At 31.7% G+C, this 25,577-nt stretch overlaps 1 protein-coding gene across 2 annotated transcripts in view; it reads left to right on the top strand.

The window, feature by feature from the left end:
- Positions 1–25,577, top strand: part of LOC140439331 (uncharacterized) — a 314,255-nt gene that overhangs the window by 78,742 nt on the left and 209,936 nt on the right. For both annotated transcript variants that reach the window (XM_072529175.1, XM_072529174.1), the window contains exon 2: positions 14,040–14,117. In XM_072529175.1, the coding sequence (XP_072385276.1) occupies positions 14,040–14,117 (78 nt within the window). The remainder of the gene's footprint in view (positions 1–14,039; positions 14,118–25,577) is intronic.

Here is a 25,577-nt window from a genome sequence, read left to right as displayed (position 1 = left end):
ACAGAGTTGCGGAAGAAATAAGAAAAAAGTTTTCTTTTGTAAACTTTTTCTATTCAGACTATTTCATATATTTAAAAAATATAATTGACGCTTTAATGGATGAAAGTTCTCAATCTCTACTAGATAATAAACAAATTTCTAACAACAACGTTCTTCAGCAGCAACTTTCATTCATTAAATAAAAATTGAGTTTGCTAAAAAAATTATTACTCAAATAGAATCATCAAAGTCGTCCTTGGTAGAAAGCATAGTCTTAATAAAAGAAATTGATACTGGAAACTGGAAATTGGATTAAAACTGGAAAAGATATTTTTCAAAAATTTGAAACAATAATTCGAAAATGCAATGGTTTTCAGAAACTTACTGAGGTAGCTGACATTCTTGTTGGTAAATGCAATGGTTTTCAGAAACTTACTGAGGTAGCTGACATTCTTCTTGGTAACTTTTGCGAAGAAATAGATTTAGAACCAAATATTTTTGTGAATTTAAAATATGCTCCCATTCTATCCGTTGATGTAAAAAGAAGTTTCTCAATATACAAATATATGTACACAGATAGAAGCAGTAAGTTTTTATTGGAAAATTTTGAAAAACAAACATTTGGTCATTTATTGTTTCCATATTTCTAAGGATAGAATACTTGCAAAAAAAGAACCTGGATCCAAACGACATTAGTACAATACGTGAACTCTACTGGAACCAAAACGCCTCTGTCAGAACTGAAATGGGTGATACTGAAACCATAAACATCCAAAGAGGAGTTAGACAAGGTCGTATATTGTCACCATTATTATTCAACTTGTACTCAGAGGACATTTTTGCACATGCTCTAGATGAAGCACAAGACGGAATAAAAGTCAATGGAAAAATCGTGAACAATATCAGGTATGCCGATGATACAGTACTGATTGCTGGCAGTGAAGAAATACTACAAATTCTGTTAACCAAAGTAGTGCGAGAAGGAGAACTATACGGCCTTAAGGTGAATGTAAAAAAAAACCAAAACAATGGTAATTTCAAAAAAACACACACCAGTTATAAACATACTAGTCAACAACAATCTAGTTGAACAAGTGAAAAAGTTTAATTATCAATCTAGGCTGTTGGATACATGAAACCTTAGACCAAGAACAAGAGGTTAAATGTAGAATAGAACAGGCAAGAAACACCTTCTTAAAGATGCAACAGTTACTCACTACCCGTAATCTTGATTTGTCCTTACGATACCGCATGATAAAGTGTTATGTATATAGTGTACTATTACACGGCGTGGAAGCTTGGACGTTAATAGACAGCTCGTTACGACGTTTCGAGAGTTTTGAGATGTTGGTATTTCGTCGTATGCTGAAAATTCCATGGACCGACCGCGTTAGAAATGAAGAAGTTTTAAGACGTATGAATAGAGAACGTGAACTCACAGAAATTGTCAAGAAGCGTAAAATGTCTTATCTTGGATACATATTTAGACACGATAGGTATAACTTTCTTCAGCTTATTATAGGAGGGAAAATAGAAGGCAGACGCGGCCCGGATAGACAACAAATGAACTGGCTGCGATACATCCCAAGATTGGACAGGATTAGACTTTCAAAGTTTAATAAGGAAAGCCCAAAATAGGGAAGACTTTGCAGAGGTCATCGTCAATCTTCGCTAAGAAGACGGCACCTAAAGAAAAAAAAAAAAAAAGAATTCTAAGGAGTAGCATTTTACTTTTTTACTACTTTCATTACAATTAATTAGTAAGTATATTACAATTTATTACCTACTTAGTTTTTAAATTTATTTATATTGTTGTCTAATTATTAAAATAAACATTAATTTATGTACTATTATTAAATATATGTTCCCAGTGATAGTATGCATATTTTCTAAAAAAAATGCATATTTAATACATATTTTCTAAAATAAATGCATATTTTTGGGCAAATTAGTGCATATTTTTCACTTTTTTTGCATATCTGCCAAAGTCTACTAATGATAATCTTACTTGCAAATGTATACAAACAATATATTTAGAAAAGTAAGATTAATTCATGCAGAAGATGAGTATTTTCGAACAAACTAATTCGAATAATAACAATTTTTTCATATAGCACCTGCCATGTTCTTTGGTACAAAGTAACAATAAGGATGCGTAGGCGTGTGTGCGAGACCGTCTTGGGTTCGGCTCGATGCCAAGCGGAGTGTGTACGCGTTGGTGTGGGAACACGCGTTTACAATCCTACCAAACGGGAATTAAACGGATTTTAGAGGCGATCGATGATAATATTCGACCGAAGTGCATTTGGTTATTATGTTTGTTTGTAATTGTGATTTCCTGCAGCTCGAGTGACATGCTATTTTGTCCTTTCACGGAAGAGGCTTTATTAACTGCAAAACGGAAAGATGGTTTTCGTGTTTATAGAGTTCGTACGATTAATAATGTTTTTGAATTTAATCATATTATGTGCTAGACTTGAGGAATTTCGTATATTACCTATATAAGATTATTTATATAATATATAAAGCTTATTAAAGTATTAAGATATTAAACTTATTGGCTGTTCATATATTATCTCATAATAGGAAGTCCATCATTAGCTTCTATATCGTCGCTGTATGCAATAGTGGCACAACACAAAACTGGTAATTTTTTAAAACAGGTGTTTTAATTTTGTGTGCCAATAATTTTGTCTTATTTGTTTTACTACATATGGATTGGGATTTAAAAAAAATATAATTTTGGAGTATGTGGGAGAGCGTTAGTTAGACTTTAATGAATTGTAACACAGACTTAAAATCAACCCTTATTTTGAGTTATGCCACTATTGCACTTCAACATTTTGTCTTTCAAGACTAATTAAGGTACAGACGAAACTGGCATTTTTTTGTTATTCCTATCAACTGAATTAAAGGTTCAAAAATGAATACTACAAGTTACTTGAATAAGAAAATTGTGTTTATTAACAACTATAAGAAGTACGAAATAAAAAAGTATATATTGATAATAATAGGAAAAGTTATGATTAACAATGCTTTAAATGTCGGTAGAAATCAGCGTGAATTGGTGGAACACTCTTGTCTTCACATAGGATAGTAAGGTCTTTTTTCTTCTTTTCAGTTATTGGCAGGCTGCCAGTGTAATCCTTTTGTAGTTCTATAATATTCATGCTTTTTCAACCTTTTTTTGGTTTTTTTGTCGGTGGTATCAACTGATCTGTAATTTTTTTGTGTAAATAAAGTTTTAAAATAGTAGTGGGTACCAGCTTTTTTTACATGAATTTCACAAATATCGTTGAAATGAAAACTATTTCTTTAGACAATTTCATTGAAAATTGTTGCTGTTTTAGTATTTACCTTTTTTAGGTCAAAACAAATCATTATGACATAATTCGTATACTTCGAATGGTTGTTTACAACGAGCAGTTCGGATTAGCATAGCGAAATAAGTCGATAGATTGACACTCCTTTAAAAGCTTTAGTGATAGAGTGGCAGTTATCACCCTCACTGTGAGTATGGCCGACAAATAAATAGCGAAGAGTTATTAAAGAAATTTTGTAAATGAGTTACAGTGTACTGATACATTAAACTTAGGTACTTGTTTTTTCCTTGGTCACCACAATTTTCTGAGTAAAATATGAATTTCAAATCGTCAGAATCGGTTTTTATAGATATTTGTTTCAAATACATCAGCAGGCACAAACCAATTTCTATGGCACGTTTACTGCCTTCTCCTTCGTGCCAAACATAGCAGTGCACATTTCCCAGACTCTTTTTCTAAAGTTCATATATAAGGAAATGATATGTTGATAGCTTGGATTTATAATAGAAAGTGGAAACGTCTCCTTTTGGTGGCGGTAGGTCAGCTTGTAGGTCAAAACAAGAACTTTTTGTAAGTTAGTTACATTCTCTTTGTCAAGTGTTTTTAGCTCCTGGCTTAGGTTTTCTTCTTATGATGGTTATTACAAGCATCTTCTAGGGCTATTGTTTCTTTACTGCTCGAAGTTTTGTATTTTCACAATACTGACATTGATCTGTTTTGGGAGAAAAGAAGGCATAGTTAAATATATAATTAAAAAGTTTACGATATAAACCAATTTTTTAAAATTTATCGTTGACTCGCTGGCAATCAGCTTTATAATCATTGTACAGATCTATCAATGTTTGGCCTCCTTCTATATATTTGTTTGAGGTACAACTTCAAAAATAGCGGCTTTTCATTGTCGGAATAAAGAAAGGTACTTGCGAACCCTGTTCATAGTTTCGTTTCGTCACAAAATGTTTTATGCATGCTATGTTTACCTCTTTAATCGCTGCTTATAAAGCCAGTTTCTATCTTTCCAATAACAGTTCGAATACATCTGTTAGTAACTCGAATGATGGATATAAAAATCTTTTGCACACTCTTTATTTTCTGAACACGGTTTTCCAAATAGAATGTATGATTTTAACCTTGGTTTGATGTGTTACCTTTATCTGGATATTGATATGTTGGTTTAATTATAGACATGGATCTCAGAATATAACTTCGTTGTTAGTTTATATTTCCCATTGACCAATATTTTTCAAAGATATGTGTTCTTTCTTGTAACGTCAATGTTTCATTACATTTCAGTCTACATGGATTGCAAGATGGACCTAAACTGCGAGTCTGTACAAGATTACCGTTAACATTGATGTATTTTTGTCCTGAATTTCTAAGAAACTTTCTGACATCTCTTTCCCATTGGTCTGGACAAGCCTTCCTTTTCTGACTTTTAGGTTTATTAATCGTCACGTCTTCTGGTACTTCAGTCTCCACATTTTCATTAGAGACTGATATAAATGTAGACGATACATCATTATCATCATTCAAGTAATGAGGGTCCGCATCAGAACTAAAATTGGTTTATTTTTTGTTTAAACCGGTAGATGTAATCAAAAAATCGTCTAAAGTTTTCTATTAAATCGATTGTTTGAAATTATACATTAAAATAATATTGATATTATCACTTACGTTACTCATGCTCTAGGAATAATTCACTTCTTTTCTGATAACCTTTTGAATCTTTTTGAAATTTGTAAAACAATCAATTTATTCCTTTTATTTAACGTGACAAAATTTCTCCAAAACTCCAAAATTTTCACTGATACAGTTTGAAAATATCTAAAATTATCTGCTATAGTGGCACAACTCAAAAGTGCCGGTATTGCATAGAAACTTAATATCGACAAGGTTCGACTTCCACTGAACAACTAAAAAGGGCCAGTACTGCAAAAACAATTTAGCTTAATCGACAGTATGGCATAGCGACGTCTAGCGGACATTTTTGCTATTATTATTGTTGATGTTAACTCAATTTTGTAAATTTTTGAGTTAAGCCACTATTGTTTATTATTGGTTTATTTCTTATTTCTTCATTTCTCAGCAGTTTTTAGTGGCCATGTTTTCGATCTTAATATCAAACCACTTTACGCAAAGTCAAACGTTACATGCACTGTAATGGTACGGTTACTGTTCTGTTTTTTGCTTAATAATTTCCTTAAATATATAAAAATTTGATTCTTTTCGCCTGTTTGTAGGCAAACCATAACACATCTGTGTGCGTGTGTGGTTATCTATATTAGGTTCTAATATTTTATCGAAAAACACCTGCTGATAAGGAAATTGATATTTGCATAGGTACGTTGATGGTTTGATATTATTAATCGATTTTATTTCTTAATTCTTCTTAATTTTTAAATTTTATTCATTTTTTGCCATTTTATATATTTTGTCACTTGTAAAACTCATAATATTCCAATTTAAAAAGTAAATTTAAATAAGTTTTTCTACTCTCTTACTAGTAAATTGTATATTACCTACTATTTGGATGCTAAGTAAATACATCAAAACAGATACTTACACGTAATGACTAGCACGTAATAAAAAAATTTCGCTTCAGTTCTATAAAAATGTGTAATATCACATAAGCCTTGTACGTCAGTTGGTCGAGTTACCATGGAAACGAATTAATAGACGTTATTTTGACAGATCAAAAATTTTTAATATGTCAGTGTAAATATAGTGGTAATTTAAATACAGATAAATAAAATGAGTACATCGAATAGTGAAGATGAATTTAGTAGCACACCACCAAATATTAGGCAGTTAGCTGCGAACACTACCGAGAACCTATTCCCAGAAAAATCTAGAGGAAGATATGAAAAGGTATATCAGCAAATTATGAATTGGCGTACAACAAATAATGTAAATTCATTTTCTGAAAACGTACTCTTAACTTATTTTGGAGAAATCGCTAAGAAATTTAAACCATCCTCATTATGGGCAATATATTCTATGCTAAGAAGTGTTATAACTTTGAAAAATAATGTTAATATTAAAAATTACCCGAAATTGCGAGCATATCTAAAAAGGCAATTAGAAGGTTTTAAAAACAAAAAATCCAAAATTTTACATCCTGATGAAATAAAACTTTTTTTAAATGGAGCTCCTGATGTACAGTACTTGTTAATAAAGGTATGTTATTTAAAAGTATAACATAAATGTGCCTACTTATAATACTTTTATTTTAAGGTTATATGTGGAATATGTGGAGCTTGTAGGAAACAAGAGTTAAAAAATCTTGTGACATTGATGATTTAAGTAACATGTTATTGGTTAGAATTCCTGATACGAAAACCAAAATATGTAGATCTTTCGTTATTTCCCGAAATTTCTATAAAATCTGCAAACAATATATAGAAATTCGACTACAGATTAGAGATCCGCAAATAAATCAATTTTTTCTTAATTATCAAAGGGGTAAATGTACGAAACAGGTGGAAGGATTAAACAAAATAGGCGGTGTTCCTAAACAAATAGTCGAATATTTAAAGTTACCAGATACCAAAATGTACACAGGTCACTGTTTAAGACGAACGTCTGCCACTATTTTGGTAGATGACGGTGGTGATTTAATAGCTCTTAAACGACATGGCGGATGGAAATCTTCAACAACGGCCGAAGAATATGTCGATGAGTAAATAAATAATAAGACGTCAACACCCAATAGAATTATAAATTCAATTGAAAGTAATTTACAGACCTTTACATACACTAAAAATACCAATGTTCAAAAAGAACACACCGTACAGTTTACGTCATCTCACCATTCACCACGTATTATTGAAAAACCGCCAAACTCGGATAAGGGTATAGTTATAAATAATTGCCAAAATTTTAAAATTAATTATTATAAATAAATGTTTAATTTAAATTGTTCTCGAATTTTGTTAAATAAATAAAAGTTACTTGTTATACTTTTTATTTTTATAAATGAAAATAATCGTAGAAAAAGTATAGTACACAACTTGAGTTGTAAGCTTATTACATGCTTGTAAAATTACTGCGCTCACGCTACGCGGCTCGCGCGCAACTTTTTTACTCTCATGTAATAAGCTTCTTACAACTCTCGTTATGTAATATACTATTAGCTTTCCTTTCTAGTAAAAATATTAGTAATCAATGAAATATCAATAACCAGGTAATGAAATCATACCTGGGAAAGACTGTTGAAAAGTTAGCTGTTGGTTGTTTTTTGTTTGGGGATTTATCCCCTAAAGATTCAATCTGACTTACATATTAATGAATTCTACATAACAATTGAAGGCTAAAGGGTTCATGAAATGGGAAGAATAAAACACTTTTCGAGCAAACGCTCTGTATGAAGTGGTTAGTCATATTTTTGTAGAAAGTGAAGCAGTAGCTTAGTGTACGTAATACTCCTATTTAATTAAAATATAATCAAAAATAAAATCGAATTCTGCTAATTATGGTTTACTTATTTACCAGCGCCGGACCATTTAAAAGTAAATATTGTAACTCTCAAAAATCTACAAATTTGAATGACTCGTAGCCAAGTGACCACAAACGTTATATCAAACTCTTGTACATCGAACAACCACTTCCCATTCTTAGTATTTTTTCTATTTATATATATTATCTCAAAGAACAAATATGTATGTCTGTTAAAATAGATGACAATAAATTCAAACCGAATTTTTCGTTAATAACTATCTATTACCATAATTTGAAGATATATAATTTTTTAATTATTGTTAAAACTGTTTTGCCATCAGCGAGAGGTCGTTAAACCAGCCGAAACACGCGTGCTGTACGTCATGCGGCTTGAAGATCCTCATGTAAACAGCTTTTTTACTGGCTGCTGTCTAAACGACACTGACTTTTTGATTTCTTTCGATGACATAATTTATGACAACTCAGCAGTGATGTTCCAACTATTTATTCGATGAGTGTGGTTCTCAAAAGCTTTGCTATTGCTATATATTAATTTACTTTATTACTATTACCAAACATTAATTAAAAATCTGCTTATACAACACTTTGGTGCCAACATTTTCTGCATGGTAAAGGTGCTGTTTTACACAATTATTTTTTTACGGCTGCAGGTCTCGATTTTAGTTCTTCTGTATTATATTTTAAACATTTTAGGTTGTTGATGTAATTTTTGGTCTACTTTTTTTGAAATATTCTCAAAATATAGTGTTTAATTTATTAATGTTTTGTATTTGGAGAACGATTTTCGAAGTGGAATTTGAAACGTCAATAAATAAACTTATTCCCAACGAGAACAGTAATTGCATTAAGATGCCACAAGAATATACCTTCAGAACAGAATAAAATATTTACAGAAGGAATTCATTATTTATTAAATCTTATTTTCACAAATATGTTCAGAATACATCCTACAACATGCCTTTTGATAAAACTGATCACATTGTTAATCTTCATTCCTAAAAAACGCCATTTGACATGTAACCTAATATCTTAAATATATCACATTTGTTATATGATTAAAAAATAAAGTAATAAAGCAATCTGTATTGATTTAGCCTACGTGATCCGAAAATGACTTATACCTACCCATATTCATATTTTATGAGACTGTTGAATTTCTAGTTTCATTTTTTGTCGTAATTGGCACTTTTGTAATACCCTTAACATTAGTTATGCAAACTTCTTTCATCCAGAACTCCTTACCCCCTAGTTGGAAATTAGCTTCCGTTACCCCTATTTTTAAAAAAGGCAACAAACTCGACCCCAACAATTATCATCCGATTAGCTTGCTGCCGGTAGTTGGAAGCCATTAACTCCGAGGAGATGACCAAATTCCTTCTCCAGGAACATGTTATTTCAACACAACAACATGGATTTGTCTTTGGTCGCTCTACTCTAACCAATCTCTTACATTGTGTTAACGACTGGACGTCATCCCTTAACAGTTCGCAGCCGGTCGACGTTGTTTATCTAGATTTCTCTAAAGCCTTTGACCGTGTACCTAAGAGCAGACTTCTACATAAGCTAGAACATTTTGCAGTTCGCGGTACTTTACTTCGTTGGATAGATGATTTTCTGACAGATCGATATTAAAAAGTTAGAGTTGGCGAATCTTTCTCACAGGACAGGTTAGTGGAAAGTGGAGTGCCTCAGGGTTCCGTCCTTGGACCTCTGCTGTTTACGGTTTACACCAGCGATGTTCCTTATTATGTCTCAAGTAAAATATCGTTCTACGCTGATGACACAAAAATATATGCCAATCCAATCACAAACCAGCTAAGCCTCCAAATGGACTTGGACTCTATTTTAACTTGGTGTTCCCAGTGGTTACTACCCTTAAACGCGGAAAAGATCTTGGTGTTATCATAAACAGCAGCCTAACTTGGTCCGACCATATTACCTCTATTTGTAAACGTGCGAACTACAGACTGTATCTTATTCGGAGGTGTTTTTCGAGAGTTTCAATGCAATCATTCTATAAACTTTACACTCTGTACGTAAGACCCATACTTGAATACGCTGGACCAACGTGGTATCCTGATCTGGTTCGAGACAAGACTATGTTGGAAAACGTCCAAAAAAAAGCCACTCGAATTTCTTTGGGACCGAGAAGACCTTCTTATGCAGAAATACTTAGTATGGCTAACCTAACTTCTCTTGAACTTCGCCGACAACGTGGAGACTGAATTACAACTTTTAAATATGTATGTTAAAATTGAATTTTGGAAATCTCGATGAAATGTTTACCATTAATCAAGATGAACGCCTCAGAGGTCATCAGTTCAAACTGAAGAAAGAAAATTTTTCTACAAGATCAAGACAGAACTTTTTACCAAATAGAGTTTTTGAGTGCTGGAATAACCTTAACGATAACATTGTCTTTGCTCCCTCTACCAACTCGTTCAAAAACAGACTTGACCGTTTTACATTATAGTTAAAATATTGTTTTTCTTTTAAACCACAAATTGTAATTTTATTTCTTTTATTTGTAATTTTTGTTTTTTACTAGTAGGTTATTAATGAAATTTCTTTGTTTTTGGGCATAATAGGGACTTAGTTCCTCTGCCCTCGCTTATGTATAATAATAATAATTATTATTATTTAAATAACAAATATATACATAAATACTATGTAAATGAAACAAATATATATTCCATTACTTCTTAAAGTTTCCGTATAATGTCTCGAGGCACCTTAGTCCAACAACCTGAGGACGCTCTCAACATTCTGAAGACCACTAAAATCAATACTTTACGTATCGGTATTTTAATAACCCTATACAAACAAGTTAACAAGAGACATTAACCACATTTTGGAAACTGCTGACCTACATGATAAATTTTCCGTATTGGTATTTTAATAAAACTACTGACGTTTATGTATAATTGTTTGTCTATTAAAATATCCTCTGTGCATGTTTTGAATAGTTCGAAGAGTATTTAAAGTTCCTAAAGACTTTAATTAGATACAGGAATTCTTAACCCATTGATTTATGTTCATAGATTTTTAACTATTTCACGATTAGAAGAAAATTTATTTTCTAGAGGTTTTGTAACAACTGGTACTAGAGAGACCATTAAAATAAAATGAATTTTCTGTAAGGTTTAAGAAAATTAAACAAAATAATATTGGGTACAAAGCAGAAATATTTTCAAGAATCAATCATAAATAACATAGATTTATATAGAAGAATTATTTGTGGTTTAACAAAAAGTTTCATAACTCAAAGTTTCTCAAAAGTTACAGCAGACATGTAGTATAAATTAAAAATGATTATTGGAAGAAATACTTAAGAAAGCACTTGATAATAAAACCACGTTAAAGATTAACGGTACGCTCATTTCAGTCGCCTAAATGCAAAATCCGATATTTCATTAAAGTGACTTTGAAGTAAACCCGAAAAAACTCCCGTTAATTCTTTATACCTTATTTCTGCATCAAAATATAATAATTATAGTTTTTTAGGGTGTTTATACACCAAATAAATGGTACCCATGAATCTACTAAGTTGGAGTTTTTTTAACTGAAATTTAAATTCGGACATGTCGAGTTTTTGTTTAAACAAATATTTAAACAAAATACATATGATCATGGCCATACACCATTAATATAAAAAAATACACAAAATATTTAAATATCGAAATAAAAGTGTTCTTCCAAACAGAATTTTTTAGTTTTTTTTTGTAGTTTGCGTCGTCCTTCCCCAAAGCATCTTGCGTAGTAAGGCAACTAGTTTTTTTTGACGTGGATGCTATAGGATTTTCGTTAAAGACTTTCTTAAAATAAGTAACTTCGTGTAACCTTCTGTCTAAGGTTTAGTTTTAGAGGTTTCATTTCGCGCAAACGCCCCTAACATGACTTAAAGACCACTTATGTAGCCAGGACCGACAGCTTTACTTGCCCTCCGAAGCACGATGGCAGCTAAATTAAAAATTAAAATATTTATCAGCTTGTTAAGTCAGTAACATAGCCACTGAGCTACCAATGCCACTAACTTTTTTAAAAAAGGGCAATGCTATATAGTTTTGCTGGTTTTAACAGTAAACGTACTTCCACAGCTGTAGGTTTTATCCGCAGTTTGTGTCCTCTTCCTAGCAAAGATTTATTGGTACCGAGATTGTTTTAATTCCTGTTCTGAGGAATAATCCTGTTTCTACGAGCTGTATGGTTTTAAAGTCTATAAGTAGAATGCTAACCTGGCTATAGACACCCTCCTCCTTTATCCGAGCTTGGGACCGGCAACAGTTCTGTCGAGCTACTCGATCCATCCAACAAAACTGCAGGCGCAGGCGGAGTACAGAACAATTAAAAACATTAATTAATAAAATTATAAAACACAATAAAATACCGGAAGAATGGAGAACGAGCGAACTAATTTTAAATTCTACTATTCAAAAAAGGAGATAAAAAACAGCCAGAAAACTACAGAGGTTAAACACTACGCTAAAACTTACAACTAAAATTTTACAAGTGCTAATAAATGAGAGGATAAGTTTAGCAGATGTATAGTCTTCAATTTGATCATGGATGAAATCATCAAAACCGTTACCATAGGAAGAGCATACAGAATGGGAAACAAAGAAATCAAAATATTCTGTTAGGCAGACGACGCAATATTGATAGCCTAAGACGAATATAGTCTGCAAAGACTGGTCCACAGATTTAACATAAGAACAAAAAAATTTAATATGACAATCTCATCTCAGAAAACTAAAACAATAGTAGCCAGCAAAGAACCAACCAGATGTGAAATAGAAATTGATGGCATCAGTATTGAACAAGTAATGGAAATAAAATACCTGGGAATTACACTGTCTAGCTATGGAGATCTGGACAAAGAAGTGAGAGATTCAAGTACAAAAAGCAAATAGACTGGCAGTATGCCTTAATAACACTATATGGCGAATCAGACACATTGACACTGAGATGAAGTCAAAAATTTATAAAGCCACTGTAAGACCAATAATGGCATATGCCTCAGAAACAAGACCCGACACAGCCACAACGCAAAGGCTACTGGAAACTGCAGAGATAAGAGTACTGAGAAGAATTACAGGAAATACGCTGAGAGCTCGAAAGAGAAATGAAGACATTAGAAGAAAATATAACGTTCAGTGTATAAATGAATGGACACAAAATAGAAAAAAAGAATGGAATAACCACATAAGCGGAATGGAGAAGACCCGTGTCGTCATAGAGGTATTAATCCGCCAATAAACAAGCAGAATTGCTTATAAAGAGGAAGAAGAAGAAGATATTGTTTTTATAGAAACTCTCCCCTCTAACTGTAATATCGTTTGGAGTTTTTGAACTTAAAGATGTTGTGTCTCTAATAACATCTTTATCAACGTCTGTTTTGCCTTGCAATTCTTAGAAGGCACAGATTAAAGCAAAAATCTGAATTTGGTTTCGAAAATTAGTTTACGGTAATTTTAGAATATGTACACCTTTTATAAAGGATTTTTAATAAAAATAATAATAATAAAGAATCAAAATAATCAAAAATAAAAGTTTAAATATACAAATATCCTACAACTGGAAAAATTATGTCAACTTTTTCTATGCCTATACTCTATGCTCTATGGACTCATATTGAATAGCCAGTTGTATAATACTTCTGTGACTGTGAAGTTCTGGTTTTGAGCCACAGTAACCGCAGAAGAGGCGAACGATTTTTACATTGTTACTAAATTCAAATGTTGTGAGGGTATGATATAGAGCTGACGATATTTCATAACGCCTTCAGATGATCTATTCTGTTTAAAAATACGATTTTACTGTAGATGGATTCAATTTTTCTTTGAAACTTTTTTCAACTATACTAATATGGTAGAAATTTAGTTGTTTACAAAACTAGGCTGCTTGGTCTATCATTTTTGGGAGTAGTAAGTTTTTTTGTCAATCAAAGCTGAATGTCACTGCGTCAGGATAATTCTGGTTTTCTCTTAGAAGCTTATAAAAGCTCTTAGCTCGAATTTTCTGTACACGTTGATGATTTTTAGTTTATTTAAATTGCAGAGACGTGGACTATAAATTAGTTTTTGGGGTACCAAAACATTAAGAAATTCAGAGTATACAATGGATACTTTAGTAAAAGGTTGCAACAAACAAACATCATTAACCCTGAAATAGAGGAAAAAAAAAATACTAAAATAAATTCTTGATTACATCATAGTTTAAAAATAATAAAAAAATTTGTATATTTCTTAAAAAAAAATTAATTTAGAGGTTTTATTTCAGATGAACCAGTTGTGCAAGGTGTGCGGGGAGCCTGCGGCCGGCTTTCATTTCGGGGCTTTTACTTGTGAGGGATGCAAGGTAGGTCATTTATAGTACAAATATCATACTTATTTGTATAATATAGTTATTTAACAGAAGAAAAAATTAAGTAGGTCCAACTTATGCCGTCTGAATACTATGGATTATGGAAGTCCGAATACTCTAATACTATATAATTATGGATGTTCTGTACATTAGGTGTTTGTTTCGTAAAGTATCTCTTTGTACTTGTTGAATTTTTTTCATCTACCAGCCATCTCTTCAGAGTTGGGTACACATTAATTGTATTTTTTTATATAAATATACAGTGGTATTAAAAAGTCCGGCATCACCTTTCGAAATACATGAAAATAGAAGTTTAAGGCATTTACCTTAAATATTTTTTAACCATTTACTATCTACATCAAACAAGCACTTAAACACAATATTATCAAATAGAAACACAGCAAATATTTTGATTACTAAAAAAAATGTAGTTCGGAAATTTTTTTATTCATATTACAAAAATTAGGCTATTTACATCAAGACGATATTGTACATCACATTGAAGTAATTTAAATTAATTTTAATATTTAATTGGCCATCCCTTGTTTCTAATAACTAGTTCACATCTTTTGGGCATGAAATTTATTAATTTTTGCAGTTCCTCTATGGAAATACAATGATGCCAAGCGTGGATTAGAGATTCGATTAATTTCGTTTTATTGGTGGGTTTGCTCTTGGAAATGATATTTGATATCCTTTGCCACAAATTCTCGATGGATTGAGGTCCGGGAATTGCGCTGGCCAGTCCAGCCTATCAATTTCATTACTCTCCATCCAAGCTTTAACCAATTTTGCTCTATGGCAAGGAGCATTATCATCCTGAAAAATAAATTTTTCTTCGCCAAACAGGTCTTTTCCACTACGCAGCATCTTATTCTGTAGTACCTCAATGTATTTGGTAGCATTTATTCACAGCTCTATGATTGGAGACTCTTGCTCAAGAACTCGCCCTAGGTGACATGCAGACTCTGGAACTAGCTCCGTATTTATTGTAGGATCATGTGATTCGTTCTAAACTTTCTTTTAAGGCTCTGCAGCCTCTTAGATTTTTAGAATATTTTCTAACGTAAAATCCGTGTTATTATAGTTTTTGTTGTTTTATTAAATAGGAGATTAGAAACATTGAGGCGCACATTTACCCGATGCGTACCATTAGCCTACTCTCCCATCTCTAAAGAATATAAGTTTAAATGAGAGAATATAATCACGGTTATATTATATCTGCCATATACGTAATCTTTATAGATCCATCTGAATACTGCTCTACAGTCGCTACATAGGGATGTGCTACAGTTGCTTGTTGCTCGAGAGTGTTGACAGTATTTTTGTCTCACTGATACAATATATTAATTTTATTTTATAATGAATTTATATATTATTATAATTTATATATAAAGTAGTTTTTATCGATGGTGATATATTCAATATTTTCATTAGAAATTATCTGGTTAAGTAGCCAGCATTTTAGATTGATTTATGAGTTGAAAACATTAGAAATTCTCAATAAATTCATGATTAACTAATAGTGAAACATTTTTATTATGGTATTAATCTTTAAAAAAAGGGCATCGTACACTCTTATATCGGCTAATCCGTCTCTGGGATTATCGGTGGAAGGCCATAGGCCAGCAAGTGTAGGTGTAGGAATTTGTGATATATGTTTCTGAAAGATGACAAGTGCGGCGCATAAATAGAAAATTAATTATAATGAATAATTTGTCTGCTGACCTCTAGTACCCAACAAATTAACTTAAAAACGCTTAGCAGCGAAAACATGGGGTGTACAGATTTACTGCCCGCTGCGACGCAAAGGGAGCTTTGTTTATTATGTTATGCAAATTGAAAGGTGAAGATGAATTTAAACAAGTTGTCAGAAAGGATATTATCTAGATCGACTTTTAGTAGATTACACTTTTACAATTTATTAAATTGAATTTAGTTATTAATAGATAGCAAAATAAAACAATACAAAAAGAAATTCAACTGCAGTACAGTACAGTGCAGTAGAGTAGATCAGTGGGGGATCTAGATATTTACCTTGGGGGGGACCTCCACCAAGGTCCAAATAAAATAACAACCAAAAGACATGAAAAAGATAAACCCAAACTACATAAATGATAGGTTTTCTTTAATTTTGGACCTTCTTGGGGAAGGTGTACTATTACTTATTAAGTGGTGTACTATTTCATCTACATTGTCAGTTAATTCTCTTAAAAATTACCTAAAAAATTGAGAGAAATCTTGGGAAATCCTCGTTTTGGGCTATTAATTCTTCAAGTAGCGAAATTATATAATTGTAGGAAATAAGTAGGCACCCTAACGAAGAATTGAAAAAAAATACTCTATCTATATACCTGTCTGACGTTTCTTAAAAATCCGAGAAACAGGTTCTCTTCATCTTTTCCCCAGAATCTTCTAGCAATATATGTCCAAATGAGACTGGAAATGTTGACGTATTACTCCTCGTATTTTATTTATAATGTGGATCTTTGCATATAATCACGACTGCTCCATTCACTATGTGTGCGCTCCTGATGCAGGATCTATGTCTCAGTCAATTTAGGTTTGATAAGCGGGCCAATCATCAGAATGGATGACGGAATATGTTGCAACTTTCCTGAAAAACGAAGTGAATAACTTAAAAATATTGGCAGACTTGTTCAACACAGTATACGATACAGGAAGTATCTAAATATTCCGTATATGTATGGACTAGGACTTTTTATTGGTCCTTTCCTACACGCTGTCATGTTTGAACCAATACGCTGCGTGCCAAACACGTATATGAAATGTTACTCTGGTGCGAAATTCATATACGGAATCAAAGAAAAGAAGATTGGTGCCTCGCTTATAGGGACGTATCACCACATGGCAACCAAACCAACAATTTCAGTGAAATAACAATAAGGCTTTTTAAGGACACAGTTCTACATAGCTTTATTATACTTTAGCTGTACTGCCTTAGAAGAATATTATAGAAGATGGCTTCGAAATTTTGTAAATAGTAGAGATGTAGCTACAAGATCACTCTTTAAAAGGCAGTTATAGCTGGAGTCGGCGTTTATAACCATCCCTAAAAAACAAGCAGCACAAGAGTGTCCTCTTGTAAATAAAAAAAGTACATTGTATTAAAATTAACAGGAAAATGGCTTTATAACTATGTATATAAATAAACTGTAAAGACTTGGCTCTTGGGATTCAAATTAGTTTCAAATACGTTTTTGCTTGATATCAACCTAAAATTTGAATAATTTGCAGATAAATAGACAGATGGAGATAAAGATGAACTTCGGAGAAACAAAGAGCCCATATTTTATACATCGAATAAGACAAAATGTAATCAAAGCTGTTTTCTCTTTTTTATCATTTTTTTATGTACTTTAACTAATATCTTTTGATATTCATTTTCAGATAACAGCACCTTTTACTTATTAAGGTTATCTTTAATCAAAGTAACTTTGTTTTTTTTCGTCTTTATAGAGGGGGAGTCTGGAATCTTCAAAAGACACATCAGTCCATGACACCGTCTTAAAACTTGCTCCCATAGCGATCTTTTCTTAAGATAACTTTGTTTTCTAACCTGGCTACCTTTTACTGATGAAGCTCAATAAGAAACAATTATATATATATATATATATATATATATATATATATATATATATATATATATATATATTCTAAATTCGTCAATTATGCAAATATGGCGATATTATATAAAAAATTATACAAATGAAAAGAATCTTATTGTTATAACTAATAAAATTAGCAATTCAAACATTGAGTTGTCAGGCTCATATACGAAATCAATTAGGATGATATTTCTCTTTTATTGAAAACGTTTTATAAATATATTGTTGCCATATAAATATTTCTCACTGTTAAATAGAGTTGGGAAACACGTCTATTTCTTTGAATTGTTATTTAACAGTAATTTATAACAAAGACTTTATATCAGAATTTTTCGATTCGAATCAAAATTATTTTGCTTCAGGGGATTTTAATGCCAGAGACACAGAATCTAAAGATTACGAGATAGTAGGAAGCTTCATCTTTGGAATTTGTAACTACAGATCGATTAAAAAAATTTTGTAAAACTTCGTAAACAAATAGAAATCGTAATTTGATTATAAACTGTGTTGGTTTTCTTCGAGAAATAATTAAGGTCACACAATTTTTTGTAGCTATCTGCTTTATGTATTAGAAAGATATGTGGCAGTAAAAAAAGACCGCAAGAACAAGTTTACAGATAAAAATATAAATAAGAATAGTAGGGTATGATCTTAACATCGTAAATGTAATCAGATTTCCCAAACAGAAACGATCGAATTCTAGAATAGATAAAAGAAAAGGTCAACAAGGGAAAGGAAAACCCGTGAAAAATCAATGCTAACAACACACAAGAGCAATCAAAGAACTGTATCTATAAAATACTATGTAATTGCAACAATTTCTATGTGGGACTAACAGCAAGACAGCTAAGTGTCAGGATAAACGAGCATGAAACATACATAAAAAAAGCTGACTTCAAGAAATCACTGATATTTAACATGCCTGGGACAATGAACTCAGAGTACAAAGTAGTACAAGTTTACTCTAAATGGTAAGTCCAGTGGTTGAATCTCGTTAACCTACGTTGTTTCTGGGAATTATCTATTAGATTAATAGCAAACTTATTTTTATGATCTTGCAGCTTGGTAATGTATGCAGTGCTACGTTTATTAATGACTTCCTGTACCATAACTGTTTTAAAGTCACGATGAATAATTCTGTTGTTTATCTACCACGGTGCATTGGTGAGAGTTTGTAGGATTTTTGATTGGAAGCGTTGAATGTTTTCAGTGTTGGAGTGACTAGCTGTTTCACATAGTTACAATCCATATGTTCAGAATGGTGTCAGTATTTTGTGTCACTTGTCAGTGGAGCAGCAATTTGTTACTCAGGGATAACCTTAATGAATGACCCATTAACCAATACATATTTCTGAAATGGAGACCTAGTTGCTTTCTCTTATACCAATTGATAATTGATAATTATTTTAAGTTATTGGGTGGCACATTTCTCTTCGTCTGGTAAATGCAACATGAAAAGATTTTTCTTCGATGACTTTTTCCATTTCAAAAACCAATCTTGTATTCTGTTTAAATACGCTTAAATAAGATGCGAGGCATAAATAGGGTCAGCATGTGACGCTAGAATTGCAATTTCGTTGGCAAATGGTCTTAGCATCGATTCTTCTGTAGGTGATCTCTCCTTTAGTGGTTCCTGAAGAGTTGTAGGTATATATGTAATAAACAAGAGATACAAGGTAGATCCGAGCACGCTATCTTAGGGTACGCCAGGATTGATAGAATAGAGTTTGGAAGGTGCATCTTATATTATATATCTCATATTGAGTGAAGTAACACCTACCTGACAAATCTGTTTTAAAAACTTGTATAGGAGACCTTCATGTCACATCTTGTCAAACGCCTACCTAACGTCCAGAAACGCCGCGCCGCTATACAGTACCTCTTGGCCTGAAAATCGTCATTTATATGATTTACCACTCTGTGAACTTCTTGGATTAATTAAGTAATGAGACAGCAATCCAAACTGGTGACCTGGAATTAGATTTTTGATCCAGGGTTCGAGTTTTTTAAATAATAATAACACTTTAGACGTGATTCGTAAGAGGTCTGTAAGATGTAGTTTCTTTGTGTAGTAGTGTAGATTTTTCAAAAATAGACAAAAATTGATTAAAATGACAGAATTAACAGTTATTGTCTTGCTCAATTAAATGTACAAAGATGGCATATTTTGATCATGTCATTAAAAGTATATCGACAAATACCACATACCAAAGGAGGAGAGCAAGATGGTTCAAAAGAAGAGGGCGATTTCCTTGCAGATGAAAATTATAAAACCGTCAACTAGCCAAACATCATTAGAAGTATTCAAAGCTGTTTCAAACAAAATGTGGATATGGTACTACAGGAAAAATAAGATAAAAAATGGAAGTATCTGCAGTATATTAGTGTAGTAAATAAATTCGTTAAGCAAACACGTTACAATCTACCTTAGACAAGAAAGTCAAGAGTTTAAACTTTTAAAATTTCAAATTTAACAAAAATGTCAGAACGTTTTATCCCTCTTAACATTTTATTTGAACTTCCATATAAAAGTTTGGTGTATGAGGCATATAATGGGTAAATACATCAGGAAATTATTATGTTTTAAGCATTTTCTTTCAAAAATATACTCGGTGGTCATATAGTTTTGATTGGATTTTACTCTTTTGAACATTGATAAATTATATTGATATATTCCTGTTTGTTGGATTTGTATAACTTATGCTTAAGGAATAATATTTTTTAAATAAAAATAAATGAACAAGTAGCTATCAAACAGTTACAAGTAACAGTTCGTCCAACGAAATAACAGTGCCTCCTCTGGACCAATCCTCTCCGGTCAAGTTTCTATTTTATGTAAAACTAAATTATTACGCAAACAAACATGTATCTGATTACGATCTTATTTTTTATCCTCTTTAGTTGATACTGTGCTATATAAATCACTTGGCTTAGTTAGCAGCAGATATAAACGGCTATAAGTAAATTTACATCGAAGAATTCTATTTATTTTGATTGAAATTTTATTCATTAAGAGAAATTTATGGAAAGGATCCGAGCCGCCAAACGACCTGTGCTACAAATATCACTAACGGACTTCGTCTAGTGCGTGGTGATTGGTGATATATGGATATTCGACTTTTTTAATTCTGTAGAATTATTGTTACAAATTAAGGAATAGAATTTTTTTTAATATCTGAAATATTTATAATTGCATCTCAATATCTGAATATCACAATATCTGAAATAGGTATGTATAGTTCTTAGTCAAAGCTAGCTTTACGTTAGTTTCCTCTAGAAGATTAATTTTTGGTCAAATTAAAAAAAAAATAAAAATTGAAACATTTTTCCCCCAATTTATAGGCGTCATGTTTTAGCGCCCAGTGTGTATATTATTGGTAATAGTTAAGTTAAAAATGACACCCTACCGCTGCCATCACTATGACATACCGCTGGAAGTAAAAGTCACTAGGTTGCTTGTATGCATGTATATATTTGGAAAAAACTATGTTTTTTAATTAATGCTCTCAGTTTTTTATAGATCAAAAATAAATATATAGAGTATAAATTTGAAACTTTTTTGAATTTAAATTTTTCAAATTTACAATACTCCCAAAGAAGACGTCAATAAATTTAAATACCTTGGCTAAATTGAGATGCTGTTTGGTGTATTCGATTCGAGAGAGTGTAATCAAGTTTTGTAAATTAATGTGATCATGAAGAAATGAAAAATTGCATTTGTGCATAAGAAAAATGTATTTAACCCTTCACTCAATCATGTTGTTTAAAAGCAACATACTAAAATAAACTTATAAAACCGATATAATAGATAGGCTTTGGGATAGCAAACATGGGTTTTATGATGAGGATGATGATATTGTCGATCCAGATTTCTTACCTGACAAACAAGTTGGTACATATGATGAGTCTGATAATGAGGATTATGAACCAGTGAACGAAATGGATAAGAATGCTGTAGACACTAATATAGTTAATAGCACTGTAGATAAGGAGTCTCCAGAAACTATGGTTTACTCCAAGGGCAAAGGTATACTTATTTTACAATCAATTTGTGATAAAAAAATAAATATTTTTTTTATTTTTAGACTTAAGAGAAAAAATTAGTTTGAAGTTATGCGAACAGCAACTATAATTTAGAGGAAATAAGAGTCTTCCAAATCATATCCTACAACTAGAAAGTCCATACGAATTCTTCTTCTTCTTAGCGTGACATATCAGAATTATTCGACATTGGCGATCACCATTGCCAAGGCTTCTCGACTTCTGCAATATGGAATAATTGTCCCGCATTTAATATCCGAGTCCATTCACGAATGTTCCTCAACAAAGAAACCCGTTTTCTTCCTACACCTCTACGGCCCTTTATTTTGCCTTTAAGGATCAGTTGTAATATTTTATATCGACTTCTCCTTACTATATGTCTCAGATAAGACATTTTTCGATGTTTAAGAGTCTTTTGCAGTTCTCTATCTTTGTTGACGCTCCTTAGTACTTCTTCATTAGTTTTCATGACTTTCAATGACTTCATTTTCATAAAAGTAGTTTTAGTCATTGCTATTCTACGTTTTATTTCTATGTCTGGATCTAGTTGGTCTGTTATCATAGTTCCCAAATATGTCATTTTGTGAACTTTCTCCACTTGGACTCCGCTTAAGTGAAGCTTGGAATCGGGATATGGATCACGACTAAACACTAAAAATTTGGTTTTGTTTGAGTTTATTTTAATGCCCATTTCCTCTCCTACCTCGTGAATACGATCAAGCAGAATTTGGAGACCTTTAATATTATCTGACAGAATTACTGTATCGTCTGCATATCTAATTACATTAAGTAGTTCCTCGTTGATTTTTATTCCATATGATTGTCTCTTAAGTGCCTTTTTAAATAACTGGTCTGAGTAAACATTGAACAACGTTGGCGATAAAATGCAACCTTGTCTAACTTCTCGTTGTATGGAGATTTCATCAGTGTAGTTATCTCCAATTTTTACGATAGCAGTTTGATTCCAGTACAAATTTTTAATGACACGAATATCCTTGTTATCTATTCTAATATTTTTCAGTATTTGCATTAATTTTACATGCTGTACTTAATCGAATGCCTTTTTGAAGTCCACGAAATATGCAAATACATCTTTTCTTTGGTCACGGCATTTTTGTAATAGGATGTTAAGCTCAAAAAGTGCCCCCTGGTTCCCACAGCATTTCTAAAACCAAATTGGGTATCTTCGAGATCTTCTTCGCATTTTCGTCAATTCTGCCGAGAAGTATTCTTAGAAAAATTTTAACAGTATGACTTATTAGGTTAATTAATCGATATTCTGAGCATTTTCTCGCATTGTGTTTTTTAGGTATTGCGACAAAGATGGATTTTATCATCCTCTATTAGTTTCAGCAACTCAGTTGGTGTATCATCTGGACCACAAGCTTATCTAATTTTGGCATTATTTAGAGCGTGTTCTTCCTCGCATTTCATAATTTCTGGGCCGTCAGTACAGTTTTGGTAGAATTTAGCAATATTATTCCTGTCATCCTCAAACAACTCTGATATATACAGCTGCCATTATTTTCTTATTACGTGCTCTTTACAATAATTTTGTTAATATTGCCAACGAGTTTAGTTTTTTTGTGCACATTAAATAAGTCGTCTTTAGATATTACATCCTCCAGTTCGTTGCACCGTTCTCTCAAACGTCGCATGACACAAACTTTATTTTGACAATTATTACTCTTCTATACCTCTCCTTGTATATCTTTCCAAACAAGGTATTCACAGTTTAGGAACCGTAAAAAGGAATATAATTCCAAATGGTAAGCTTCCCGGTGAAAAGGCTATGAAAAATAAAGAAAGATGAATTAGTTTCCCCAGCGAAATCCGACTTTCGCTGGCGAAGTTCATAAAACTACTGCTAAGAGACATGACAAGAAAAAAAAAAGAGAACAAAAGAAGTAAGTAGTTGTCCATATCTTATAGAAGAATACGTCATGTGGGTGGGACGGAATAAAATTATTCTAAGGAGTAAAAAATGATATTTTAGAATATTTTACCATCTGCTAGATCTAACCGTTGCTAACAGTTGGATTATTTACAAGATTTCAGCTGAACACAGAACTGGCGCAAAGCTTAAAGTCACACATGCTCAGTTTAGAACAAAACTTGCAGGACAGGAGAGCGATTCACCATTGCAAAAAGGGGAAGACCTTCAGAAAGTGTAGTAAAGGATGTTTAAATGGATACAATTCACCATTGGCCTGTATGGTCCGAAAAATAAATAAGGTGCCAATTTTCACAGTGCAATGGCTATACACATGTGTTGTGAGAAAAGTGTGTTGTAGCACTTTGCTTCACTAAAATGAAGAATTGTTTTAAAAATTTTCATTTTTCGTAAATATTGTTTTAAGTATATCCTCATTTGTATCCATGTTGTTCATAAACAATACTTAGGTATATTTTTCCAAAATTTAAAAAAAAAATAGTTGTTCAGAACAATTTTTTTTATTATTTTTTTTAGTAAAAATAACGAAAATCCAGTCTGCAAACTTTTCTGTAATGAACAATAAAAAAACATGCAGTTAAGGGTTAAAAAATATGATTTCCAGAGTTGCAAATTTAAAAAATTTTACATAACTTATCAAATATTGAATAAAATGTCGCTGAACACGATCGTTTAAATTTTTAGTTTCAACTTATTTAATACAGACATCAGCTCAGCTGTTGATGGTTTTGTAACTGAAAAATAATTTTAGCAGAACAATATTCCTCAGTTCGATCGTTAAATTATTTTATGAACGATTATTCAGTGGAACATGTTGTGTGTGCAGGCTATAATGTTGATATTTCGAAGACTACAGAAATATTATACTCGTAAACTTTTAAGTACCTATCTAAAAATTATCTATTGAAGAAAATTTTTAAAGTCTACGAGGTAATAGAGTGTAATAAAACATTAGAACAACCTGTTATATTTTAGTAAAACCTGTTGTGTCAGTGGTTACAGTTTATTGTGATTACATAATTAGTGGGAACAAAACAAATAGTCTATTTAAAATCAATTAAACTTTTAAAATTCTATTTTGAAATTTTATATAATATTTATAACTACTTATTATGATTAATTTTAATAAGTTTATGCTAATTATATTTACACCCTAAAATGAAATTTTCATGCTCAAGTGCCTTCTTCGCGACGGAGATCAACATCATTGTAGCTATTCGGACTTTAGAGAGACTGTTCATTTAATGTAAGGTACAGGTTCCTGAAAAACTGATACGACTCTTAGTAAGATTTGATCATTTTGAGCAGTGTATTTGATTGGTCGGACATTATATTATATTTATTATAACAGACAAATAATAAAATAAACAAACAATTGATTACATATTATGTTAATTCATAGATTGTAATAATTATTAAGGTCTAAATTTTGATATTATTTTTAATTCCTGCACTTTATAAAGAGTATATAAATGATAGTTTTTACATAAAATATTGTTGTTGTTATTATTTTTATTATTGTTAAGGAATAAAACAAACGACTTGACATTATACAGAGTGTTTCAAAAAAAGGTAACCCCGTTTCTAGGGTAGGTAAAAAACTGAAAAATAATTGGGGTTTGCTTAGTAAAGAATTTTTGTAACGAAAATTATGAAGTAATAATTGATGCTGGTAGTAATGATAAAGTTCTAATAGGTATACCTCTATTTTCTCCAAGTTTGCCATGGAAAAGTGACATTTATTGATTGTTATGACGATAAATCAACAATAATTAGAGTTTTGAAACCTTGTTATTTGTAAAATCAAATTAAAATGTACTCAAATGTTAA

This window comes from Diabrotica undecimpunctata, chromosome 4 (assembly GCF_040954645.1).
Source record: "Diabrotica undecimpunctata isolate CICGRU chromosome 4, icDiaUnde3, whole genome shotgun sequence".
Lineage (NCBI taxonomy): Eukaryota > Metazoa > Arthropoda > Insecta > Coleoptera > Chrysomelidae > Diabrotica > Diabrotica undecimpunctata.
The sequence above is the reverse complement of the archived record's forward strand: the minus strand, read 5'-3'. Positions and strand labels throughout refer to the sequence as shown.